The sequence below is a fragment of the Oncorhynchus clarkii genome, chromosome 23 (genome assembly GCF_045791955.1).
Source record: "Oncorhynchus clarkii lewisi isolate Uvic-CL-2024 chromosome 23, UVic_Ocla_1.0, whole genome shotgun sequence".
Classification (NCBI taxonomy): domain Eukaryota; kingdom Metazoa; phylum Chordata; class Actinopteri; order Salmoniformes; family Salmonidae; genus Oncorhynchus; species Oncorhynchus clarkii.
The window spans coordinates 30,546,401-30,571,381 of record NC_092169.1 but is presented as its reverse complement, the minus strand read 5'-3'; the positions used below and the strand labels follow the sequence as shown (position 1 = coordinate 30,571,381).

General features: G+C 41.6%; 1 protein-coding gene across 1 annotated transcript in view; it reads left to right on the top strand.

Annotated features, from left to right (window-relative positions):
• The window catches only part of LOC139381100 (ATP-binding cassette, sub-family A (ABC1), member 5), an 87,237-nt gene that overhangs the window by 11,580 nt on the left and 50,676 nt on the right, over nucleotides 1-24,981 (top strand). Inside the window, exons 3-7 of the mRNA XM_071124380.1 lie at nucleotides 3,955-4,144; nucleotides 4,479-4,652; nucleotides 10,005-10,102; nucleotides 14,412-14,641; nucleotides 15,099-15,240. Of these exons, the coding sequence (XP_070980481.1) occupies nucleotides 3,955-4,144; nucleotides 4,479-4,652; nucleotides 10,005-10,102; nucleotides 14,412-14,641; nucleotides 15,099-15,240 (834 nt within the window). The remainder of the gene's footprint in view (nucleotides 1-3,954; nucleotides 4,145-4,478; nucleotides 4,653-10,004; nucleotides 10,103-14,411; nucleotides 14,642-15,098; nucleotides 15,241-24,981) is intronic.

The window sequence follows — 24,981 nt, the reverse complement described above, 5'->3', positions numbered from 1 at the left end:
AGCACCCACCCGTAGCATGCGCTCCACTGGTCATCCCCAAAGCCAACACCTCCTTGGTCCGCCTTTCCCTCCAGTTCTCTGCTGCCAATGACTGGAACGAATGGCAAAAATCACTGAAGTTGGAGACTTATCTCCCTCACTAACTTTAAGCATCAGCTGTCAGAGGAGTTTACCAAATGCTGCAGCTGTACACAGCCCATCTGTAAATAGCCCATCCAATACTACCTCATCCCCATATTTGTTTTTCTGCTCTTTTGCACACCAATATTTTTGGTGTAATTACTTCAACTATGGCCTATTTATTGCCTTACCACCTTACTTCATTTGCACACACTGTATACAGATTTTTCTATTGTGTTATTGACTGTACGTTTGTTTATCCCATGTGTAACTCTGTTGTTTTTGTCGCACTGCTTTGCTTTATCTTGGCCAGGTCGCAGTTGTAAATGATAACTTGTCCTCAACTGGCCTACCTGGTTAAATAAAAACAAAATATCGTACATCCCTAGTTGTGACCAGTGAAAATATGACTGCCTTCTGCTTCGCAACTCAGCTGTTCTCCACAATTTTTATTTGGAATTGAACAAAATAAGAAACTTTTTCCTCTTTTTTTGTGCATTTTCTTTCTTTTGTATCAGCTTTAATATTTTGGATTGTTGCTTCCATCAATTTAATTGTCTGCATCATTTCCAGTACCCCATATATTTTTGGAATGAATACATACATACATACATACATACATATATATATACATACATACATACATACATACAGTGCCTTGCGAAAGTATTCGGCCCCCTTGAACTTTGCGACCTTTTGCCACATTTCAGGCTTCAAACATAAAGATATAAAACTGTATTTTTTTGTGAAGAATCAACAACAAGTGGGACACAATCATGAAGTGGAACGACATTTATTGGATATTTCAAAACTTTTTTAACAAATCAAAAACTGAAAAATTGGGCGTGCAAAATCATTCTCTCTACTAATATTCTGACATTTCACATTCTTTAAATAAAGTAGTGATCCTAACTGACCTAAGACGGAAATTTTACTTGGATTAAATGTCAGCATTTGTGAAAAACTGAGTTTACATACACCTTAGCCAAATACATTAAAACTTCTGACTTCAACTGTATATCCAATGCATTAAACATTACATTTAAATGGTGTTAATATTAGTTTGCATATATTTCCGTTAATTCCCACAAAATTTCCAGCTCTGAATATTCCCCAAAATGTGCAACCCTAGTACCACCCCAACCTTGTCACGACACAAATGATTTGCTCAAACGCATTAAGAAGGAAAGAATTTCCACAAATGAACTTTCAACAAGGCACACCTGTTAATTGAAACGCATTCCAGGTGACTACCTGAGTTGAGAGAATGCCAAGAGTGTGCAAAGCTGTCATCAAGGCAAAGGGTGGCTACATAAAATAAAATATAAAATGTATTTAGATTTGTTTCACACTTCTTACTACATGATTCCTTGTGTTATTTTATTGTTTTTATATATTCACTATTATAGAAAAATACAGAATAACCCTGGAATGAGTTGTTGTGTCCAAACTCTTGACTGGTACTGTGTGTGTGTGCAATGTGAAGAGTCAACTCATTTTATTAAAATTGTCTACCTATGAGGTAAAAGTTTTTATGTTTCTGTCTCCATATGATATGGTAAACATATCCAACACTCAAAACATCGACATTTAAATGGTATTCATTTGCATATATTTCTGTTAATTCCCATTTTTCCCCGTTAATTCCCACGAAAAGTTCCCACCTCTGAATATTCCCTAAAATGTGCAAACCAACTGACGACTCAAACTGAATTCTTCCGCTGCTCTATTGTTCGCTACATACAATACTTTAGTCTGAAACTGCCATCATTTAAGTAGTTTTTTGTGAAAATTAGGTCTGTTGTACAGAACGAAGTCATCAGTGATCATCTCTAACCGATCGGAGTATCAAAGACAATGGCGTATCGGTTTCTATGACCAATCAGAACTGTTAGAATGTTTATCCGTTTTAGAATCGGCGGGGAGGTACTACGACCCAGACTCATTGGTAGAACAAACGTCCATGGGTGTAGCATTTCGCCAAAGCAAGGAGTTTGGATAGCCGGGCAATGAAGTTATAGCCTATCTACTGCAGTCATATATCCTTGAAAGTGCATTGGCTAGGCCTATCTGCAATTAAAAGCTGTATCTCGCAATGGAATGCTGAATTTCAATTTCTTGGCTTGCAGTGTCTCACAACTTCAGTAAAGCAGGGCCTATCATCAATGAATAGGCTAGGATATTCTACGTGCAACAGACCGAAGAGTGAACACCCACTTGCATCATTAGCAAAGCGAAAGAGCAGGCAAGCCAGTTGCACTGTGATAAACATTTTGTGGGGGGAAAAGAGAATTTCCCTGAAGGATTTTTCTTAATATTAAAGATCCCAATTTTGTTTAAACATTTTAGCTTTTAAATGTTCACACCCCTATTCTAAATATAGTAACAATGAAATTCTAAAGTACTTGCTGTAAGATTTCACCTTATAACTGTCAAATAAATATCATTGTAGTGACTACAATATTTGCACAATTTCATAAAACGGACAGACTTTTCTGTCGGATGTCTTCTGAGCGAAATGCCATTCAAATGTGTGCAGACTCATTACAACTACAGCTTTAAGCACAAATCAACTTAGTCTGTGACCAAGAGAAAGTGGTCTTGTTTCAATTCTACAAAATTATTTTGTATTTTTTCCTGTTGAGAGCTATAAATCCAGCTGAGAACATCGCAGCGAGATGAAACTGCTATTGTTGCATCCGATAGACTCCCGTTTCATATTCAAGCTCAGCTATGAGGTTCACAGGCACAGGAAGTCCTTTGTCCGGATAGGCCAGAAAATGTGACGTGTCGCTCCCTATGCAAATGAACAGTTTCCCGTGTTTGTGAACCTCACAGCTGCGCTTGCAATAGCGCACATGAATCGGGACAACCAGCACTTTTTTTAGAGAGTGTAAAGCAATTGATGTGCTGTTCACATGGTACGTTCTACACAGAAATATTGGTCAGAACCGCTCTAAGTTTCGTAAATAGGGGACTTAACGTTTGAGGTTTTAATACCCCCTTCATAATGTGTGTTTTTTGCTCTGGAAAACCAACCCACAGTGTGTTTTATATGGACTTAATCGGCATAGGCCCTGCAATAGACTAGCATCCTGTCCAGTGGGTGTACTTGTATAGTACATCAAGCTGCCTCACACTACTTACCTAATAGGCATAGGACTAGGCATGTCATAGGAGTAGCTAACACATCTGTTTTATCCATGGCTGTTCGAAAGATATACCAGCCTCCAGCTGAGGGCATGACATGCCAAACACAACAATTAAGTGTTTCAATTAATCTCATTGCTCCCCAATAGCACTGTTTGTCGCCAACCTTGATGGTAGTGAGAATTTGAGACTGTGGAAAAACTAAAGACAGTGGGCTTGTTCGACATTGTAGCCGACAGTGTAAGCAACTGCCGACTGACTGACAAATCACTTTGCATCATTAATAACTACTCAGTCATTATTATTTGTAGATCAGTCAGTCAATCACAATGCGTCACAGATTTGTTCCGCTCAAACCAGGCCACCGAGTGGTTATGGGGGAGGAGTAGTGTCTACGGTAGTAGGATGTTTACGGTAGTGTCACTGTGCTGTTTATTAGAATGACAAGGCTGATATGTTAATTCAACCTCAGTTTTGTGTCCTTCCATCTAGGCCGAGTTACTGTCAAGCACTTTGATAAATGCTGATATAAAAGGGCTTTATCAATACATTTGTGTTTCATTGTATTATTGATTAATTGATGCCCTTTATAAATCAATTTGATTTATTGAGGTAGTGAGTGGTTGATTAATTCCCTTTCCCTCCAGGAGATGATTTGATTGATTGGTGCCTTTTCTCCTCTAGGAGTTGATCCTGCCGCTGCTGCTGCTGTGCCTGCTGATTCTGATCAGCACCCTGAACCCACATGTCTACTACGGAGGCATCAGTACCATGCAGCTGGAGAGGGAGGACTACCACTTACTCAAGGGCCTGGGATACACCCCCATTAACAATGCCACCAATCACATCATGGAGGAGGTGGCCCAGGAAATGCGTAAGTAGGAGGATGGACATGAAATGCGTAAAATGCTAATATAGGGGATATTGACTTGCTTTGGATTTGTCGCACAAATGCTAAAACTTTAGCATTTGGCGACTGTGACCAGATTAACAAAACAAAGGCATGGATTAAGCCCTCCCCGTCCCGTCATGGATTTAGTCTAAAAGCATTGCCTTGGTGTAGGCTAAGCATTGATTGGAGCCTGGAGGGAATTTATATGGGCCCTTGTCAAAAGTTGTGCGCTCTAACAGGAATACTGTGCTATTGGGGACACAGACAGTGTATTTATGTCTGCCTTATTTCTTGTGATTTCCTGATTGCACTGTAGACTTGCAGGATCGCCTGGAGATGTTCTCTAGTGAAGAGGATCTGGAGAATGCCAGTCTTTATGAGCCCTCAGGCTACGTTGGGGTGGTCTTCATGGGAAGCACACCCACCTCTTACAGGTTGCGCTTCCCTTACAACCATCTGCCCCTGCCCAGCGACTACACTGAATCTATTGGTGAGAGATGATTTTAATTTTGCTATAAATAAAGTATTTATCAATGTCTTAATTAGAGGTCGACCGATTAATCGGAATGGCCGATTAATTAGGGCCGTTTTCATAACAATCGGAAATCGTTATTCTTTAAAAATATATATATATATATATATATATATCAAAACAAGTATACCTTTCATTTACCTAGGCTAGTCAGTTAAGAACACATTCTTATTTTCAATGACGGCCTATGAACGGTGGGTTAACTGCCTTGTTCAGGGGCAGAATGACAGATTTTCACCTTGTCAGCTCGGGGGATCCAATTTTGCAACCTTACAGTTAACTAGTCCAACGCTCTAACCACCTGCCTCTCATTGCACTCCACGAGGAGCCTGCCTGTTACGCGAATGCAGTAGAAGCCAAGGTAAGTTGCTAGCTAGCATTAAACTTATCTTACAAAAAACAATCAGTAAATCATAATCACTAGTTATAACTAACTACACATGGTTGATGATATTACTTGTTTATCTAGCGCGTCCTGCGTTGCATATAATCAATGCAACGCTGGGGGATGATTTAACAAAAGCGCATTTGCGAAAAAAGCACAATCGTTGGACGACTGTACCTAACCATAAACACCAATGCCTTTCTTGAAATTAATACACAGAAGTATATATTTTTAAACCTGCATATTTAGCTAAAAGAGATCCAGGTTAGCAGGCAATATTAACCAGGTGAAATTGTGTCATTTCTCTTGCGTTCATTGCACGCAGAGTCAGGGTATATGCAACAGTTTGGGCAGCCTGGCTCATTGTGAACTAATTTGCCAGAATTTTACGTAATTATGACAACATTGAAGGTTGTGCAATGTAACAAGAATATTTAGACTTAGGGATGCCATCCATTAGATTCACTGAAATAATAAACGTTTTGTTTTCGAAATGATAGTTTCCGGATTCGACCACATTAATGACCAAAGGCTCGTAATTCTGTGTGTTATAACTAAGTCTATGATTTGATAGAGCAGTCTGACTGAGCGATGGTCGGCAACAGCAGGCTCGTAAGCATTCATTCAAACAGCACTTTCATGCGTTTTGCCAGCAGCTCTTCGCAAGCACAGCGCTATTTATGACTTCAAGCCTATCAGCCTAATGGCTGGTGTAACCGATGTGAAATGGCTAGCTAGTTAGCTGGGTGTGCGCTAATAGCGTTTCAAACGTCACTCGCTCTGAGACTTGGAGTAGTTATTCCCCTTGCTCTGCCAGGGCCGCCGCTTTTGTGGAGCGATGGGTAACGCTGCTTCGAGGGTGGCTGTTGTCGATGTGCTCCTGGTTCGAGCCCAGGTAAGGGCGAGGAGAGGGACGGGAGCTATACTGTTACACTGGCAATACTATAGTGCCTATAAGAACATCCAATAGTCATATTGGTAGTCACAAGGTATATGAAATACAAATGGTATAGAGAGAAATAGTCCTATAAATACTATATTAACTACAACCTAAAACCTCTTACCTTGGAATATTGAAGTCTCATGTTAAAAGGAACCACCAACTTTCATATGTTCTGAGCAAGGAACTTAAACGTTAGCTTTTTTACCAGGCACATATTGCACTTTTACTTCTCCAACACTTTGTTTTGGCATGATTTAAACCAAATTGAACATGTTTCATTATTTATTTGAGGCTAAATTGATGTATTATATTAAGTTAAAATAAGTGTTCATTCAGTATCTTTGTAATTGTCAATATTACAAATAAATAAATAGAAATTGTCCGATTAATCGGTATCGGCTTTTTTGGTCCTCCATTAATCGGTATCGGTGTTGAAAGATCATAATCGGTCGACCTCTAGTCTTAATGTCAATATGCCTTGTCCATTGCTGTTCTGGTTAGTGTTTATTGGCTTATTTCACTGTAGAGCCTTTAGACCTGCTCATTATACCTTATCCAACCTTTCAGTTCCACCCCCCACACATGAGATGACATCACCTGGTTTCAATTATGAGATTGACAATATAGACAATATAGACAATATCTCTCTCGTCATCACTCAATACCTAGGTTTACCTCCACTGTAGTCACATCCTGCCATACCTTTGTCTGTACATTATACCTTGAAGCTATTTTATCGCCCCCAGAAACCTCCTTTTACCCTCTGTTCTGGACGTTCTAGACAACCAATTCTCATAGCTTTTAGCCATACCCTTATCCTACTCCTCCTCTGTTCATCTGGTGATGTAGAGGTGAATCCAGGCCCTGCAGTGCCTAGCTCCACTCCTATTCCCCAGGCATTCTCTTTTGAGGACTTCTGTAACCGTAATAGCCTTGGTTTCATGCATGTTAACATTAGAAGCCTCCTCCCTAAGTTTGTTTTATTCACTGCTTTGGCACACTCTGCCAACCCGGATGTTCTAGCTGTGTCTGAATGCTGGCTTAGGAAGACCACCAAAAATTATGAAATCTCCATCCCTAACTACAACATTTTCAGGCAAGATAGATTGCCCAAAGGGGTCGTTGTTGCAATCTACTGCAAAGATAGCCTGCAGAGTTCTGTCCTACTATCCAGGTCTGTACCCAAACAACTTCTACTTTTAGAAATCCACCTCTCTAAAAACAAGTTTCTCACCGTTGCTGCCTGCTATAGACCACCCTCTGCCCCCAACTGTGCTCTGGACACCATATGTGAACTGATTGCCCCCCATCTATCTTCAGAGCTCATGCTGCTAGGCAACCTAAACTGGAACATGCTTAACACCCCAGCCATCCTACAATCTAAGCTTGATGCCCTCAATCTCACACAAATTATCAATGAACCTACCAGGTACCACCCCAAAGCCGTAAACACGGGCACCCTCATAGATATCATCCTAACCAACTTGACCTCTAAATATACCTCTGCTGTTTTCAACTAAGATCTCAGTGATCACTGCCTCATTGCCTGCATCCGAAATGGGTCAGCGGTCAAACGACCTCCACTCATCACTGTCAAATGCTCCCTGAAACACTTCAGCGAGTAAGCCTTTCTAATCGACCTGGCCGGGGTATCCTGGAAGGATATTTATCTTACCCCGTCAGTAGAGGATGCCTGGTTATTTTTTTTAAAATGCCTTCCTCACCATCTTAAATAAGCATGCCCCATTCAAGAAATTTAGATCCAGGAACAGATATAGCCCTTGGTTCTCTCCAGACCTGACTGCCCAGAACCAACACAAAAACATCCTAACATCCTATGGCGTTCTGCATTAGCATCGAACAGCCCCCGTGATATGCAACTTTTCAGGGAAGCTAGAAACCAATATACACAGGCAGTTAGAAAAGCCAAGGCTAGCTTTTTCAAGCATACATTTGCTTCCTTCAACACAAACTCAAAAAGGTTCTGGGACACTGTAAAGTCCATGGAGAATAAGAAATCCTCCTCCCAGCTGCCCACTGCACTGAGGATAGGAAACACTGTCACCACCGATAAATCCATTATAATAGATCATTTCAATAAGCATTTTTCTGCGGCTAGCCATGCTTTCCACCTGTCTACCCCTACCCTGTTCAACAGCACTGCACCCCCCACAGCAACTCGCCCAAGCCTTCCCCATTTCTCCAGTCAGCTGATGTTCTGAAAGAGCTGCAAAATCTGGACCCCTACAAATCAGCCAGGCTAGACAATCTGGACCCTTTCTTTCTAAAATTATCTGCCGAAATTGTTGCAACCCCTATTACTAGCCCGTTCAACCTCGCTTTCGTGTCGTCTGAGATTCCCAAAGATTGGAAAGCAGCTGCGGTCATCCCCCTCTTCAAAGGGGGACACACTCTTGATCCAAACTGCTACAGACCTATATCTATCCTGCCTTTTCTAAGGTCTTCGAAAGCCAAGTCAACAAACAGATTACCGACCATTCTGAATCCCACCATACCTTCTCCGCTATGCAATCTGGTTTCAGAGCTGGTCATGGGTGCACCTCAGCCATGCTCAAGGTCCTAAACGATATCTTTACTGCCATCGATAAGAAACAATACTGTGCAGCCGTATTCATTGACCTGGCCAAGGCTTTCGACTCTGTCAATCACCACATCCTCATCGGCAGACTCGATAGCCTTGGTTTGTCAAATGATTGCCTCGCCTGGTTCACCAACTACTTCTCTGATAGAGTTCAGTGTGTCAAATCGGAGGGCCTGATGTCCGGGCCTCTGGCAGTATCTATGGGGATGCCACAGGGTTCAATTCTTGGACCGACTCTCTTCTCTGTATACATCAATGATGTCGCTCTTGCTGCTGGTGAGTCTCTGATCCACCTCTACGCAGACGACACCATTCTGTATACTTCTGGCCCTTCTTTGGACACTGTGTTAACAACCCTCCAGATGAGCTTTAATGCCATACAACTCTCCTTCCGTGGCCTCCAATTGCTCTTAAATACAAGTAAAACTAAATGCATGCTCTTCAACCGATCGCTGCCTGCACCTTCCCGCCTGTCCAACATCACTACTCTGGAAGGTTCTGACTTAGAATATGTGGACAACTACAAATACCTAGGTGTCTGGTTAGACTGTAAGCTCTCCTTCCAGACTCACATCAAACATCTCCAATCCAAAGTTAAATCTAGAATTGGCTTCCTATTTTGCAACAAAGCATCCTTCACTCATGCTGCCTAACATACCCTTGTAAAACTGACCATCCTACCGATCCTCGACTCACAGATTACTGCACCTGTACATAGCCCATCTATAATTTAGCCCAAACAACTACCTCTCCCCCTACTGTATTTATTGATTTATTTATTTTGCTCCTTTGCACCCCATTTTTTCTACCTCTATCTTGCACATTCTTCCACTGCAAATCTACCATTCCAGTGTTTTACTTGCTGTATTGTATTTACTTCGCCACCATGGCCTTTTTTTGCCTTTACCTCCCTTATCTCACCTCATTTGCTCACATTGTATATAGACATATTTTTCTACTGTATTATTGACTGTATGTTTACTCCATGTGTAACTCTGTGTTGTTGTATGTGTCAAACTGCTTTGCTTTATCTTGGCCAGCTCGCAATTGTAAATGAGAACATGTTCTCAACTTGCCTACCTGGTTAAATAAAGGTGAAAAAAAATATTTTTTAATTGTGAGCGAGAGTTGAGCCTATGCCTTCCTAATGTCCATTAGTGTGAGAGACAAAGTTTGACCCTACCCTCTTTTTTCAAGCAGAACATCCCCAATACAATAGATAGCCTTCCGCTTGGAGATATATTGTTTGCATACTGCTAGATGATTTTAAATTCCAAGATTATTCAAAGGATTTGTCACTAGTCCATGTACAGATGTGAGTTATGAAGGCATTAACGGAGTGTGTCTGTCTGTTTCTTTGTTTGTTCCTCCGTCCCTCAGCCAACTGTTTTGCCAGCTCAGTGAACTGCAGAGCAGCTAATTACTGGTACTCTGGCTTCATCCGCCTCCAGACTCTCATCGACGCCGCCATCATACAGGTGAGATCAAATGTTATTTGTCACATGTGCCGAATACAACAGGTGTAGTAGACCTTACAGTGAAATGCTTACTTATAAGCCCTTAACCAACAATGCAGTTTTAAGAAAATACCTTTTTAAAAACGTATGAGATAAGAATAACAAATAATTAAAGTGCAGCAGTAAATAACAATAGCGGGGATATATACGGGGGGTACCTGTGCGGGGGGCACCGGTGTCGAGGTAATTGAGGTAATTATGTACACGTAGTTAGTTATTAAAGTGGCTATGCATAGATATTATTAACAGAGAGTAGCAGCAGCGTGAGGGGGGGCAATGCAAATAGTATGGGTAGCCATTTGATGAGCTTTTCAGGATAGAGGTCGACCAATTATGATTTTTCAACTCCGATATCGATTATTGGAGATCCAAAAAAAGCAGATACTAATTAATTGGCCAATTTTTATATATACATTTGTAATAATGACAATTACAGCAATACTGAATGAACACTTTTATTTTAACTTAATATATAAATAAAAATACATTTAGTCTCAAATAAATAATGGCATGTTCTATTTGGTTTAAAGTAAAAGTGCAATATATGCCATGTAAAAAAGCTCACGTTTAAGTTCCTTGCTCTGAGCATAAGAACATATGAGAGCTGGTGGTTTCTTTTAACATGAGTCTTCAATATTCCCAGTTAAGAAGTTTTAGGTTGTAGTTATTATAGGAACTATAGGACTATTTCTCTCTAACATTTGTATTTCATATACCTTTGACTATTGGATGTTCTTATAGGCACTATAGTATTGCCAGCCTAATCTCGGGAGTTGATAGGCTTAAAGTCATAAACAGTGCTGTGCTTCAATCATTGCGAAGAGCTGCTGGCAAACGCAGTAAAGTGCTGTTTGAATGAATGCTTACAAGCCTGCTGCTGCCTACCACTGCTCAATCAGACTGCTATATCAAATCATTGACTCTATTGTAATATAATATAATAGTCGTTAATATGGTCGAATCCGGAAACTATAATTTCGAAAACAAAACTTTTATTCTTTCAGTGAAATACGAAACCGTTACGTATTTTACAGAACGGGTGGCATCCAGGAATCAGGAGGATTTGCCAAATGGAGGGCGAGGGAGAGCTTTGTACGCGTCTGTGTGTGGAGTAAAGGTGGTCTAGAATTTTTTTCCCTCTGGTTGCACTTTTAACATGCTTATAGAAATGAGGTAAAACTGATTTAAGATTTCCTGCATTAATTAAAGTCCCCGGCCACTTGGAGCGCCACCTCTGGATTAGCGTTTTCCTGTTTGCTTATGGAGGAATACAGCTCATTGAGTGTGGTTTTTGTGCCAGTCTCAGTCTGTGGTGATATGTAGACAGCTACAAATAATAAAGATAAAATCTCTAGGTAGATAGTGTGGTTTACAGCTTACCATGAGATACTCTACCTCAGGGGAGCAAAACCTTGAGACTTGAGCACCAGCTATTGTTTAGAAATATGCATTGGCCCTCGCCCTGTTTCTTACCAGAGGCTGCTGTTCTGTCCTGCCGATGGAGTGTATAACCCGCCAGCTGTTTGTTCTTAATGTCGTCGTTCAGCCACGGCTCTGTGAAACATAAGATATTACAGTTTTTAATGTCCCGTTGGTAGGATATACCGTGGGGCAAAACAATATTTAGTCAGCCACCAATTGTGCAAGTTCTCCCACTTAAAAAGATGAGAGGCCTGTAATTGTCATCATAGGTACACTTCAACTATGACAGACAAAATGAGAAAAAAAAATCCAGAAAATCACATTGTAGGATTTTGAATGAATTTATTTGCAAATTATGGTGGAAAATAAGTATTTGGTCACCTACAAACAAGCAAGATTTCTGGCTCTCACAGACCTGTAACTTCTTCTTTAACTTCTTCGATATAGGGGGCGATCTTTTAATTTTTGGATGTAAAACGTTCCCGTTTTAAACAAGATATTTTGTCACGAAAAGATGCTCGACTATGCATATAATTGACAGCTTTGGAAAGAAAACACTCTGACGTTTCCAAAACTGCAAAGATATTGTCTGTGAGTGCCACAGAACTGATGTTACAGAAAAAACCCAGATAAAAATACAATCAGGAAGTGCCGCATTTTTTTAAACTGCCTCATGGCAATGACTCCTTATATGGCTGTGGAGGAGCTAGGAGTCAGCTTACCCTTTCCACGTTTTCCCCAAGGTGTCTGCAGCATTGTGACGTAGTTGTAGGCAAATCATTGGAAGATTGACCATAAGAGACTACATTTACCAGGTGGTCGCTTGGTGTCCTCCGTCGCAATTATTGCGTAATCTCCAGCTGCAGTATTTTTCAGTTTGCCTCTGATGACAAACCGACTGCCAGGAATGATTTTTCATCGAATAGAATTGTGAAAAACACCTTGAGGATTGATTCTAAACAACGTTTGCCATGTTTCTGTCGATATTATGGAGCTAATTTGGAAAAAAGTTTGGCCTTGTAAGTGACTGCATTTTCGGGGGGGTTTTCTTAGCCAAACGTGATGAACAAAACGGAGCTATTTCTCTTACACAAATAATATTTTTGGAAAAAATGAACATTTGCTATCTGAGAGTCTCGTCATTGAAAACGTCCGAAGTTCTTCAAAGGTAAATTATTTTATTTGAATGCTTTTCTTGTTTTTGTGAAAATGTTGCCTGCTGAATGCTAGGCTTAATGCTATGCTAGGCTATCAATACTCTTACACAAATGCTTGTGTAGGTTTGGTTAAAGCATATATAAAATCTGAGATGACAGTGTTGTTAACAAAAGGCTAAGCTTGTGTTTCAATTTATTTCATTTCATTTGCGATTTTCATGAATAGGAAACGTTGCGTTATGGTAATGAGCTTGAGGCTATGATTACGCTCCCGGATACGGGATTGCTCGACGCTAGAGGTTAAGAGGCTCCTCTGTCCTCCACTCGTTACCTGTATTAATGGCACCTGTTTGAACTTGTTATCAGTATAAATCTCTAACAGTCACACTCCAAACTCCACTATGGCCAAGACCAAAGAGCTGTCAAAGGACACCAGAAACAAAATTGTAGACCTGCACCAGGCTGGGAAGACTGAATCTGCAATAGGTAAGCAGCTTGGTTTGAGGAAATCAACCGTGGGAGCAATTATTAGGAAATGGAAGACATACAAGATCACTGATAATCTCCCTCGATCTGGGGCTCCACGCAAGATCTCACCCCGTGGGGTCAAAATGATCACAAGAACGGTGAGCAAAAATCCCAGAACCACACGGGGGGACCTAGTGAATGACCTGCAGAGAGCTGGGACCAAAGTAACAAAGCCTACCATCAGTAACACACTACGCTGCCAGGGACTCAAATCCTGCAGTGCCAGACGTGTCCCCCTGCTTAAGCCAGTACATGTCCAGGCCCGTCTGAAGTTTGCTAGAGAGCATTTGGACAATCCAGAAGAAGATTGGGAGAATGTCATATGGTCAGATGAAACCAAAATATAACTTTTTGGTAAAAACTCAACTTGTCGTGTTTGGAGGACAAAGAATGCTGAGTTGCATCCAAAGAACACCATACCTACTGTGAAGCATGGGGGTGGAAACATCATGCTTTGTGGCTGTTTTTCTGCAAAGGGACTAGGACAACTGATCCGTGTAAAGGAATAATGAATAGGGCCATGTATCGTGAGATTTTGAGTGAAAACCTCCTTCCATCAGCAAGGGCATTGAAGATGAAACGTGGCTGGGTCTTTCAGCATGACATTGATCCCAAACACACCGCCCGGGCAACAAAGGGGTGGCTTCGTAAGAAGCAAATACTTATTTTCCACCATAATTTGAAAATAAATTCATAAAAAATCCTAAAATGTGATTTTCTGGATTTTTTTCTCATTTTGTCTGTCATAGTTGAAGTGTACCTATGATGAAAATTACAGGCCTCTCTCATCTTTTTAAGTGGGAGAACTTGCACAATTGGTGGCTGACTAAATACTTTTTTTGCCTCACTGTAGGTGAATATACTGCCAAATTCTCTAAAATGACGTTGGAGGTGATTTATGTTTGAGAAATTAACATTCAACTCTCTGGCAACAGCTCTGGTGGACATTCCTGCAGTCAGCATGCCAATTGCATGCTCCCTCGACTTGAGACACCTGTGGAATTGCGTTGTGTGACAAAACTGCAAATGTTAGTGGCCTTTTATTGTGTGTATGGAATTTCTGGGATATTTCATGAAACCTGGGACCAACACTTTACATGTTACGTTTATATTTTTGTTCAGTGTATATTAATGCTTGATCCCTGCCTATGTCCTGTGTTCAGATGCAGACCAAGCGGTCAGTATGGAGTGAGATGGACCACCTGCGTGTGGTGATGATGGGCCAGCCAGGGTCAGTGGAGGTCCAAAAGTTTCCCCACGCTCTCATCTCCATCTACCTGGTGCTGGCTTTCACACCCTTCATCACCTTCCTCATCGTCAACGTGGCAGCAGAGAAGGAACACAGGCTCAAAGACACCATGACCATGATGGGCCTCTACGACTCTGCTTTCTGGTCAGTAGGATGATTTGTGTTTAAAGTAAATGCTGTATACATTTATACTATATTGCCATAAAGAACCTCCAACAGTTAACTGACTCAATGATGGAGGCTGGCGTACCATGTGCAAAGCTAGGTTGTTAAAGAAATAACATTATTAAGGCTTTTTACATCATCCCACGTAAGGGCGGCAGGTAGCCTAGTGGTTAGAGCATAACCGAAAGGTTGCAAGATCGAATCCCAGAGCTGACAAGGTAAAAATCTGTCGTTCTGCCCCTGAACAAGGCAGTTAACCCACTGTTCCTAGGCCGTCATTGAAAATAAGAATTTGTTCTTAACTGACTTGCCTAGTTAAATAAAGGTAAAATAAAAAAAATGAGAGTGAGGGGAGGATTTTTACATAATTTATGTTATGATATCTGATTTTTTTTTCTCTACAAAGGTGTGTGTGTGTGTGTTGATGTTTCAACAGGCTTTCGTGGGGCCTGCTGTATGCAGCTCTGGTCACCACCATGTCCATCCTCATGTCCATCATCGCTACCTATACAGCTCTCTTCCCCAACAGTGACTTCATCGTCATCTTCCTCCTCATCTTCCTCTACGGCATCTCCTCTGTGAGTACCTCTAATGAGCCCTGGTTCGTTCATGACATGCCATTTACTGTGTGTTCAATTAAATCCCTGAAACAGAAGAACAGAGTTGAAGTTCAGACTGTTCTAAAAGATAATATACAGTACCAGTCAAACGTTTGGACACCTACTAATTTCAGGGTTTTTCTTTATTTTTACTATTTTCTACATTGTAGAATTATAGTAAAGACATCAAATAACACACATGTAATCATGTAGTAACCAAAAAAGTGTTAAACAAATCCAAATATATTTATTGCATCACTGCCTGGTATGGCAACTGCTCGTCCTCCGACCGCAAGGCACTACAGAGGGTAGTGCGTACGGCCCAGTACATCACTGGGGCCAAGCTTCCTGCCTTCCAGGACCTCTATACACGAGCAATGGACAGTAGACCAGTGGAAATGTTTTCCTTGCGTGCGCTGCAGTCTCAAAGAAAACCATTAGTAACACACTATGCCGTCATTGGTTAAAATCCTGCAGTGCACCCAAGGTCCCCCTGCTCAAGCCAGCGTATGTCCAGGCCCGTCTGAAGTTTGCCAATGACCATCTGGATGATCCAGAGGAGGAATGGGCGAAGGTCATGAGGTCTCATGAGACAAAAATAGAGCTTTTTGGTCTAAACTCAACTCGCCGTGTTTGGAGGAAGAAGAAGGTTGAGTACAACCCCAAGAACACCATCCCAACCGTGAAGCATGGAGGTAGAAACATCATTCTTTGGGGATGCTTTTCTGCAAAGGGGATTGGACGACTGCACCGTATTAAGGGGAGGATGGATGGGGCCATGTATCACGAGATCTTGGCCAACAACCGCCTTCCCTCAGTAAGAGCATTGAAGATGGGTCGTGGCTGGGTCTTCCAGCATGACAACGACCCGAAACACACAGCCAGGGCAACTAAGGAGTGGCTCCGTAAGAAGCATCTCAAGGTCCTGGAGTGGCCTAGCCAGTCTCCAGACCTGAACCCAATATAAAATCTTTGGAGGGAGCTGAAAGTCCGTATTTTCCAGCAACAGCCCCGAAACCTGAAGGACCTGGAGAAGGTCTGTATGGAGGAGTGGGCCAAAATCCCTGCTTCAGTGTGTGCAAACCTGGTCAAGAACTACAGGAAACGTATGATCTCTGTAATTGCAACAAAGGTTTCTGTACCAAATATTAAGTTCTGTTTTTCTGATGTATCAAATACTTATGTCATGCAATAAAATGCAAATTAATTACTTTAAAATCATACAATGTGATTTTCTGGATTTTTGTTTTAAATTCTCTCTCACAGTTGAAGTGTACCTATGATAAAAAATTACAGACCTTCCATGCTTTGTAAGTAGGGAAACACTGCTGATTTTGCAGGTTATCAAATACTTGTTCTCCCCACTGTATATACTGTATTTTTGTCAATTCCACTACAGCATTGCTCGTCCTAATATTTATATTTCTTCATTCCATTATTTTACTTTGAGATTTGTGTGTATTGTTGTGAATTGTTATATATTACTCCACTGTTGGAGCAATGAACAAACATTTCTCTACACTCGCAATAACATCTGCTAAATATGTGTATGTAACCAATACAATTTGATTTGATTTACATTTAACTGGGTGAATGGAATATGAATGACAGTCATCCAATATGCTGTAATAGATATAAGGCCATGTTCATGAAAAAAAAATATATTTGAAGTCAAAAGTTTACGTACACTTAAGTTGGAGTCATTAAATTCGTATTTCAACCACTCCACACATTTCTTGTTAACCAACTATAGTTTTGGCAAGTCGGTTAGGACATCTACTTTGTGCATGACACAAGTAATTTTTCCAACAATTGTTTACAGACTAATTGTTTCACTTATAATTCACTGTATCACAATTCCATTGGGTCAGACGTTTACATACACTATATCGACTGTTCCTTTAAACAGCTTGGAAAATTCCAGAAAATGATGTCATGTCTCTAGAAGCTTCTGATGGGCTAATTTACGTGCCTCTTTTCTTTTGATTTTCCCATGATGTCAAGCAATCAGCCAAGACCTCAGGAAAAAAAATGTAGACCTCCGCAAGTCTGGTTCATTCTTGGGAGCAATTTCCAAACGCCTGAAGGTACCACGTTAATCTACACAAACAATAGTACGCAAGTATAAACACTATGGGACCATGCAGCCGTCACACCGCTCAGGAAGGAGACGCGTTCTGTCTCCTAGCGATAAACGTACTTTGGTGCGAAAAGTGCAAATCAATCCCAGAACAACAGCAAAGGACCTTGTGAAGATGCTGGAAGAAACGGGTAAAAAAGTATCTATATCCAGAGTACAACGAGTCCTATATCGACATAACCTGAAAGGCCGCTCAGCCAGGAAGAAACCGCTGCTCCAAAACCCTCCATAAAAAAGCCAGACTACGGTTTGCAATTGCACATGGGGACAAAGATGGTACTTTTTGGAGAAATGTCCTCTGATCTGATGAAACAAAAATAGAACTGTTTGGCCATAATGACCATCGTTATGTTTGGAGGAAAAAAGAGGGAGGCTTGCAAGCCGAAGAACACCATCCCAACCGTGAAGCACGGGGGTGGCAGCATCATGTTGTGGGGGTGCTTTGCTGCAGGAGGGACTGGTGCACTTCACAAAATAGATGGCATCGTGAGGAAGGAAAATGATGTGGATATATTGAAGCAAAATCTCAAGACATCGGTCAGGAAGTTAAAGCTTGGGCGCAAATGGGTCTTCCAAATTAACAATGACCCCAAGAATACTTCCAAAGTTGTGGCAAAATGGCTTAAGGACAACAAAGTCAAGGTATTGGAGTGGCCATCACAAAGCCCTGACCTCAATCCCATAGAACATTTGTGGGCAGAACTGAAAAAGTGTGTGTGAGCAAGGAGGCCTACAAACCTGACTCAGTTATACCAGCTCTGGAATGGCCAAAATTCACCCAATTTATTGTGGGAAGCTTGTGGAAGGCTACAAGAAACGTTTGACCCAAGTTAAACAATTTAAAGGCAATGCTACCAAATACTATTTGAGTGTATGTAAACGTCTGACCCACTGGTAATGTGATGCAAGAAATAAAAGCTGAAATAAATCATTCTCTCTACTATTATTGTGACATTTCACATTCTTAAAATAAAGTGGTGATCCTAACTGACCTAATACAGGGATTTTTTACTAGGATTAAATGTCAGGAATGTTGAAAACTGAGTTTAAATGTATTTGCCTAAGGTGTATGTGAACTTCTGACTTCAACTGTAATCTTTCCTCAGCTTATACGGCACCGACCGCCACTGGTGTGGGTGGGTGTGTGTATGTGTGACACCGACTGGCTCGATTCGGTGCTTTGTAGCAAGATTTTAAATAGTGTTTTTTACATTGGATAAAAGTAGAGACTCAGAGCTGGACAATGGTATATCATACACTGCAGTTACGCTTTGAAAGTTTATAACTTGTAACTCCACTTATGAGAAAATGGCCCTTGAATGTTTGGGTACACCTACTGGAGAGCTCTTCTTTGTCTATACCCATTCATCATTGTTCACACCCTCTTAAGCCTTAGCCCCACCCATCTTTTTAAGGATTCACATGTGAGGCCATGTGCTAAACATAGTGAGAAATTTGTAAACAACCAAAGATTTAAATACTAAAAGTGATAAGTAGTAGCAAAAATACATTATTTAGTCCTTGGCCTATACCCTATTCTGACTTTTGGACAGGTCATGTTCTTCACCTTACCATCTCTGGTAAACACACAACATATCAACCAAAATCTAAATTTATTTTTCACATGCAAAAGGTGTAAATGATACAGTGAAATGGTTACTTGCATATTTGCATAGTAGCAATATCAAAAATAGAAAGTGTCCATGTAAATATTTTATATTTATTAGATGATTCTTACCCAGACACACTTGTCTAAATTGATGGGTCATGTGAAATAAGTGCAATAACCACCCCCCAGCCACATCTAGTTAAGTGTATGGGTCACTATATTGTCTAGACATGTTCATGAAATACAATAGATGACCGTGATCACACCTGGCTAACTTGGTGGGTCATGTCATCTGGCGAGGTAGAGTCTTTTGTTTAGACATGTAACTAGATAAACAATGGACCTAATGGTGCTTTCAAGACATCTGGGAACTTGGAAAAAATACGAGGTGAAATCATGACATCAGTGCTCTCTCTTCAGGTCGGAAGGTCGGGACTCTATAAAGAGGCCCGAGATTCCGAGTTGGATGACCGAAAAAAAACTATTTTTCCCAGTCGGAGGTCGTTTTTTTTTGTGAGTTCCCAGTTGTTTTGAATGTGGCAATAATCCCAACCATAACTACTGGCAATACAAACTGATTGTCATAGCTAGCTACTATGCAATCTGCAGGTAGCTAAAGCTAACTAGGTTCAGTGTTAGCTAGCTAGCTAACATTAGGCTATGACTAGCAATGCAAATGGCTTTGTGAGATACAAATAATATTACTACACAGATCATACACCCAGACAGGATGACTACATGTTTCCAGGATGACCACAACAGTACTCTTTAACTTGCAATGAAAATGACTTTCTGACTAAATTAGAAATGTATAGTATTTGAAAATGTAGCTAGCTAGACTATATTCCCCGTATACATGGATGAACGCTTCTCCCTCTGTCATGGATGCCATGGTTGCCATTAAATTGAAGCTGTAATCCAGAGACAGTTGTTTTATACAACAGTGTGTTCTCTTTTCGACTCACTCTGCATATTTGCTATCAAAAGCCAGAATTTTCTCCATCTCCTTAGCTAGCATACTCTGCTTTCACTGGGCATTCCACTGATTTCAAAACTCTGTCAACTTCTTCTGTGACAACAACAATGTTGATTACCGTTTGAGAAGACTCCAATGTCTGGTTCAATGAAAATGTTTTAACTTAAATCAGGGATTTCCCCATAGTCTGATTCATTTTCAGAGTCCGAGAAGAGTCTGCATGGCACAATCGTACTCCAGAAAGTGAGAGCAGTACAGTAGCAACACTTTTGCAGTTCTTCATGATACCTTTCAAAAAAGCCACAGTAGTAAGGATTACCAAAACACATACTGAGCAGCTCATGTTAAAGACAAGCATGCTACATGGCAGACCAATCTGAACTCCTCTCTCAGCATGTCCAGATCATCCATTATCATAGCCAATCATTGCTAGCGGGAAGGTTCCTGTCTGGCTAAACCAACTAAACTTATAATTGTATTTATTTATTCAAATTTACAGATGGCATAAAATGTAGTTATTAAGGCACATGAAAGTTCACATGTTCCAGAAGGCATTTCTGGCAAAAAAAAAGCATTTTGATGGGGGGAAAAAAATGCCTCTCCCGTGAAGTAGTTATGTGCGACATATGCCTAGTTTCCTAGGTTTGGACACACCTTCTCATTCCAGGGTTTTTATTTATTTTTTACTATTTTCTACATTGCAAAATAATCAATATATTTTTGATTCTTGAAAGTAACTACCCTTTGCATGATGACAGCTTTGCACACACTTGGCATTCTCTCAACCAGCTTCACCTGGAATGCTTTTCCAAACATCTTGAAGGAGTTTGCTGAGCACTTGTTGGCTGCTTTTCCTTCACTCTGCGGTCCAACTCATACCAAACCATCTCAATTGGGGTGAGGTCGGGTGATTGAGGAGGCCAGGTCATCTGATGCAGTACTCCATCACTCTCCTTCTTGGTCAAATAGCCCATACACAGCCTGGAGGCGTGTTGGGTCCTTGTCCTGTTGAAAAACAAATGATAGTACCACTAAGTGCAAACCAGATGGGATGGTGTATCACTGTGGTAGCCATGCTGGTTAAGTGTGCCTTAAATTGTAAATAAATCACCAACAGTGTCACCAGCAAAGCACCATCACAACACCTCCATGCTTCACGGTGGGATCCACACATGCGGAGATCATCCGTTCACCTACTCTGCGTTTCATAAAAGATTTGGACTCATCAGACAGATTTCCACAGTCTCATGTCCATTGCACGTGAAGAAACTTTCAAGTTCTTGACATTTTCCAGATTGACTGACCTTCATGTCTTAAAGTAATGATGGACTGTTGTTTCTCTTTGTTTATTTGAGCTGTTCTTGCCATAATTTGGACTTGGTCTTTTACCAAGTAGCCCTATCTTCTACATATCACCCCTACCTTGTCACAACACAACTGATTGTCTCAAACGCATTAAGAAGGAAGGAAATTCTACAAATGAACTTTTAACATGGCACACCTGTTATTTGAAATGCATTCCCGGTGACTACCTGAGTTGAGAGAATGCCAAGAGTATGCAAAGTTGTTGTCAAGGCAAAGGGTGGCTACTTTGAAGAATCTCAAATATAAAATATATTTTGATTTAACACTTCTTACTAAATGATTCCATATGTGTTATTTCATAGTTTTGATGTATTCACTATTATAAAAATACAGAAAGAAGTCCTGCAACAAGTAGATGTGTCCAAACTTTGTGTGTGTGTGTGTGTGTGTGTGTGTGTGTGTGTGTGTGTGTGTGTGTGTGTGTGTGTGTGTGTGTATATATATTAAAAACAGAAATACCTTATTTACATAAGAGTTCAGACCCTTTGCTATGAGACTTGAAATTGAGCACTGGTGCATCCTGTTTCCATTGATCATCCTTGAGATGTTTGTACAGCTTGATTGGAGTCCACCTGTGGTAAATTTCAATTGACTGGACATGATTTGGAAAGGCACACCTGTCTATATATGGTCCCACTGTTGACAGTGCATGTCAGAGAAAAAAACAAGCCATGGGGTTTGGAATTGTTCGTAGAGCTCTGAGACAGGATTCTGTTGAGGAACAGATCTGGGGAAGGGTATCAATTCATTTATGCAGCATTGAGGGTCCCCAAGAACACAGTGGCCTCCATCATTCTTAAATGGAAGAAGTTTGGAACCACCCAGACTATTCCTAGAGCTGGCTGCCCGGCCAAACTGAGCAGTCGGGGAGAAGGGCCTTGGTCGGGGAAGTGACCAAGAACCCAATGGTCAATCTGACAGAACTCCGTAGTTCCTCTGTGGAGATGGGAGAACCTTCTAGAAGTGGGGTGGGCAACTCCAGTCCTCGAGTGCCTGATTGGTGTCACATTTTTTCTCCATCCCTAGCGAACACAGCTGATTAATCAAATATCCTTCTAAACTGAAGATCATGATTAGGTGATTATTGGAGTCAGGTGTGTTAGCTGGGGCTGGGGCAAAACTGTGACACCAATCAGGACTGGAATTGCCCAACCCTGTTCTAGAAGGACAACTGTTTTTGCAGCACTCCACTAATCAGGCCTTTATGGTAGAGTGACTCGATGGATGCCACTCCTCAATAAAAGTACAAGAGACATGCCTCTTGGAGTTTGCCAAAAGGCACTTAAAGACTCTGAGAAGCAAGATTCTCTGGTCTGATGAAACCAATATTTAACTCTTTGGCCTGTATTCCAAGCGTCACGTGTAGAGGAAACCTGGCACCATCCCTACGGTGAAGCACGGTGGTGGCAGTATCATGCTGTGGGGATGTTTTTCAGAGGCAGGGACTGGGAGACTAGACTAGGGGATTGAGGGAAAGATGAACAGAGCAAAGTACAGAGATATCCTTGATGAAAACCTGCTACAGAGCTCTCCGAACCTCAGACTGAGGTGAAGGTTCACCTTCCAAAAGGACAACAACCCTAAACACACAGCGAAGACAACGCAGGAGTGACTTCAGGACAAGTCTCAATGCCCTTGAGTGGCCCAGCCAGAGCCCGGACTTCATCCTAATCTAACATTTCTGGGGAGACCTGAAAATAGCTGTGCAGCAACCCTCTCCATCCAACCTGACATAGCTTGAGAGGATCTAGAGAGAAGAATGGGAGAAACTCCCCAAATAAAGGTGTGTGCCAAGCTGGTGGCATCATACCCAAGAAGACTTGAGGCTGTAATCGCTGCCAATGGCGCTTCAACAAAGTACTGAGTAAAGGGTCTGAATACTTAATTATTTCAGTTCTTTATTTTTAATAAATTGGTATAATTGGTATAATTTCTAAACATGTTTTTGCTTTGTTGTTATTGGGGTATTGGTTGTAGATTGATGAGTGAAAAAACAACAGGGCACCTCATGGCAAGGAACTCTCTGAGGATCTGAAAAAAAGAATTGTTGCTCTACATAAAGATGGCCTGGGCTATAAGAAGATTGCCAAGAGCCTGAAACTGAGCTGCAGCACGGTGGCCAAGACCATACAGCGGTTTAACTGGACAGGTTTCACTCAGAACAGGCCTCGCCATGGTCGACCAAAGAAGTTGAGTGCACATGCTCAGCATCATATCCAGAGGTTGTCTTTGGGAAATAGACGTATGAGTGCTGCCAGCATTGCTGCAGAGGTTGAAGGGGTGGGGGGTCAGCCTGTCAGTGCTCAGACCATACGCCGTACACTGCATCAAATTGGTCTGCATGGCTGTCGTCCCAGAAGGAAGCCTCTTCTAAAGATGATGCACAAGAAAGCCTGCAAACAGTTTGCTGAAGACAAGCAGACAAACAACATGGATTACTGGAATCATGTCCTGTGGTCTGATGAGACCAAGATAAACTTATTTGGTTCAGATGGTGTCAAGCATGTGTGGCGGCAACCAGGTGAGGAGTACAAAGACAAGTGTGTCTTGCCTACAGTCAAGCATGGTGGTGGGAGTGTCATGGTCTGGGGCTGCATGAGTGCTGCCGGCACTGGGGAGCTACAGTTCATTGAGGGAACCATGAATGCCAACATGGACTGTGACATACTGAAGCAGAGCATGATCCTCTCCCTTCGGAGACTGGGCCGCAGGTGAGTATTCCAACATGATAACGAACCCAAACACACCTCCAAGACGACCACTGCCTCGCTGCCTTGCTAAAGAAGCTGAGGGTAAAGGTGATGGACTGGCCAAGCATGTCTCCAGACCTAAACTCTATTGAGCATCTGTGGGGCATCCTCAAATGGAAGGTGGAGGAGTGCAAGGTCTCTAACATCCACAGGTCCGTGATGTCGTCATGGAGGAGTGGAAGAGGACTACAGTGGCAACCTGTGAAGCTCTGGTGAACTCCATGCCCAAGAGGGTTAAGGAAGTGCTGGAAAATGATGGTGGCCACACAAAATATTGACACTTTGGGCCCAATTTGGACATTTTCACCTAGGGATATAAAAAAAGAAACGTCCTCTCACTGTCAACTGTGTTTATTTTCAGCATCTTAACATGTGCAGATATTTGTATGAACATAACAAGATTGAACAAGTGCCACAGACATGTGACTAACAGAAATGTAATATTATGTCCCTGAACAAAGGGGGGAGGCAGAGAAGTAACAGTCAGTTTATGGTGTGGCCACCTCATGGACTATACCAGATTTGCCAGTTCTTGCTGTGAGATGTTACCCCACTCTTCTACCAAGGCACCTGCAAGTTCCCGGACATTTATGGGGGGAATGACCCTAGCCCTTACCCTCCGATCCAACAGGTCCCAGACGTGCTCAATGGGATTGAGATCCGGGCTCTTCGCTGGCCATGGCAGAACACTGACATTCCTGTCTTGCAGGAAATCACGCACAGACCGAGCAGTATGGCTGGTGGCATTGTCATGCTGGAGGGTCATGTCAGGATGAGCCTGCAGGAAGGGTACCACATGAGGGAGGAGGATGTCTTCCCTGTAACGCACAGCGTTGAGATTGCCTGCAATGACAACAAGCTCAGTCCAATGATGCTGTGA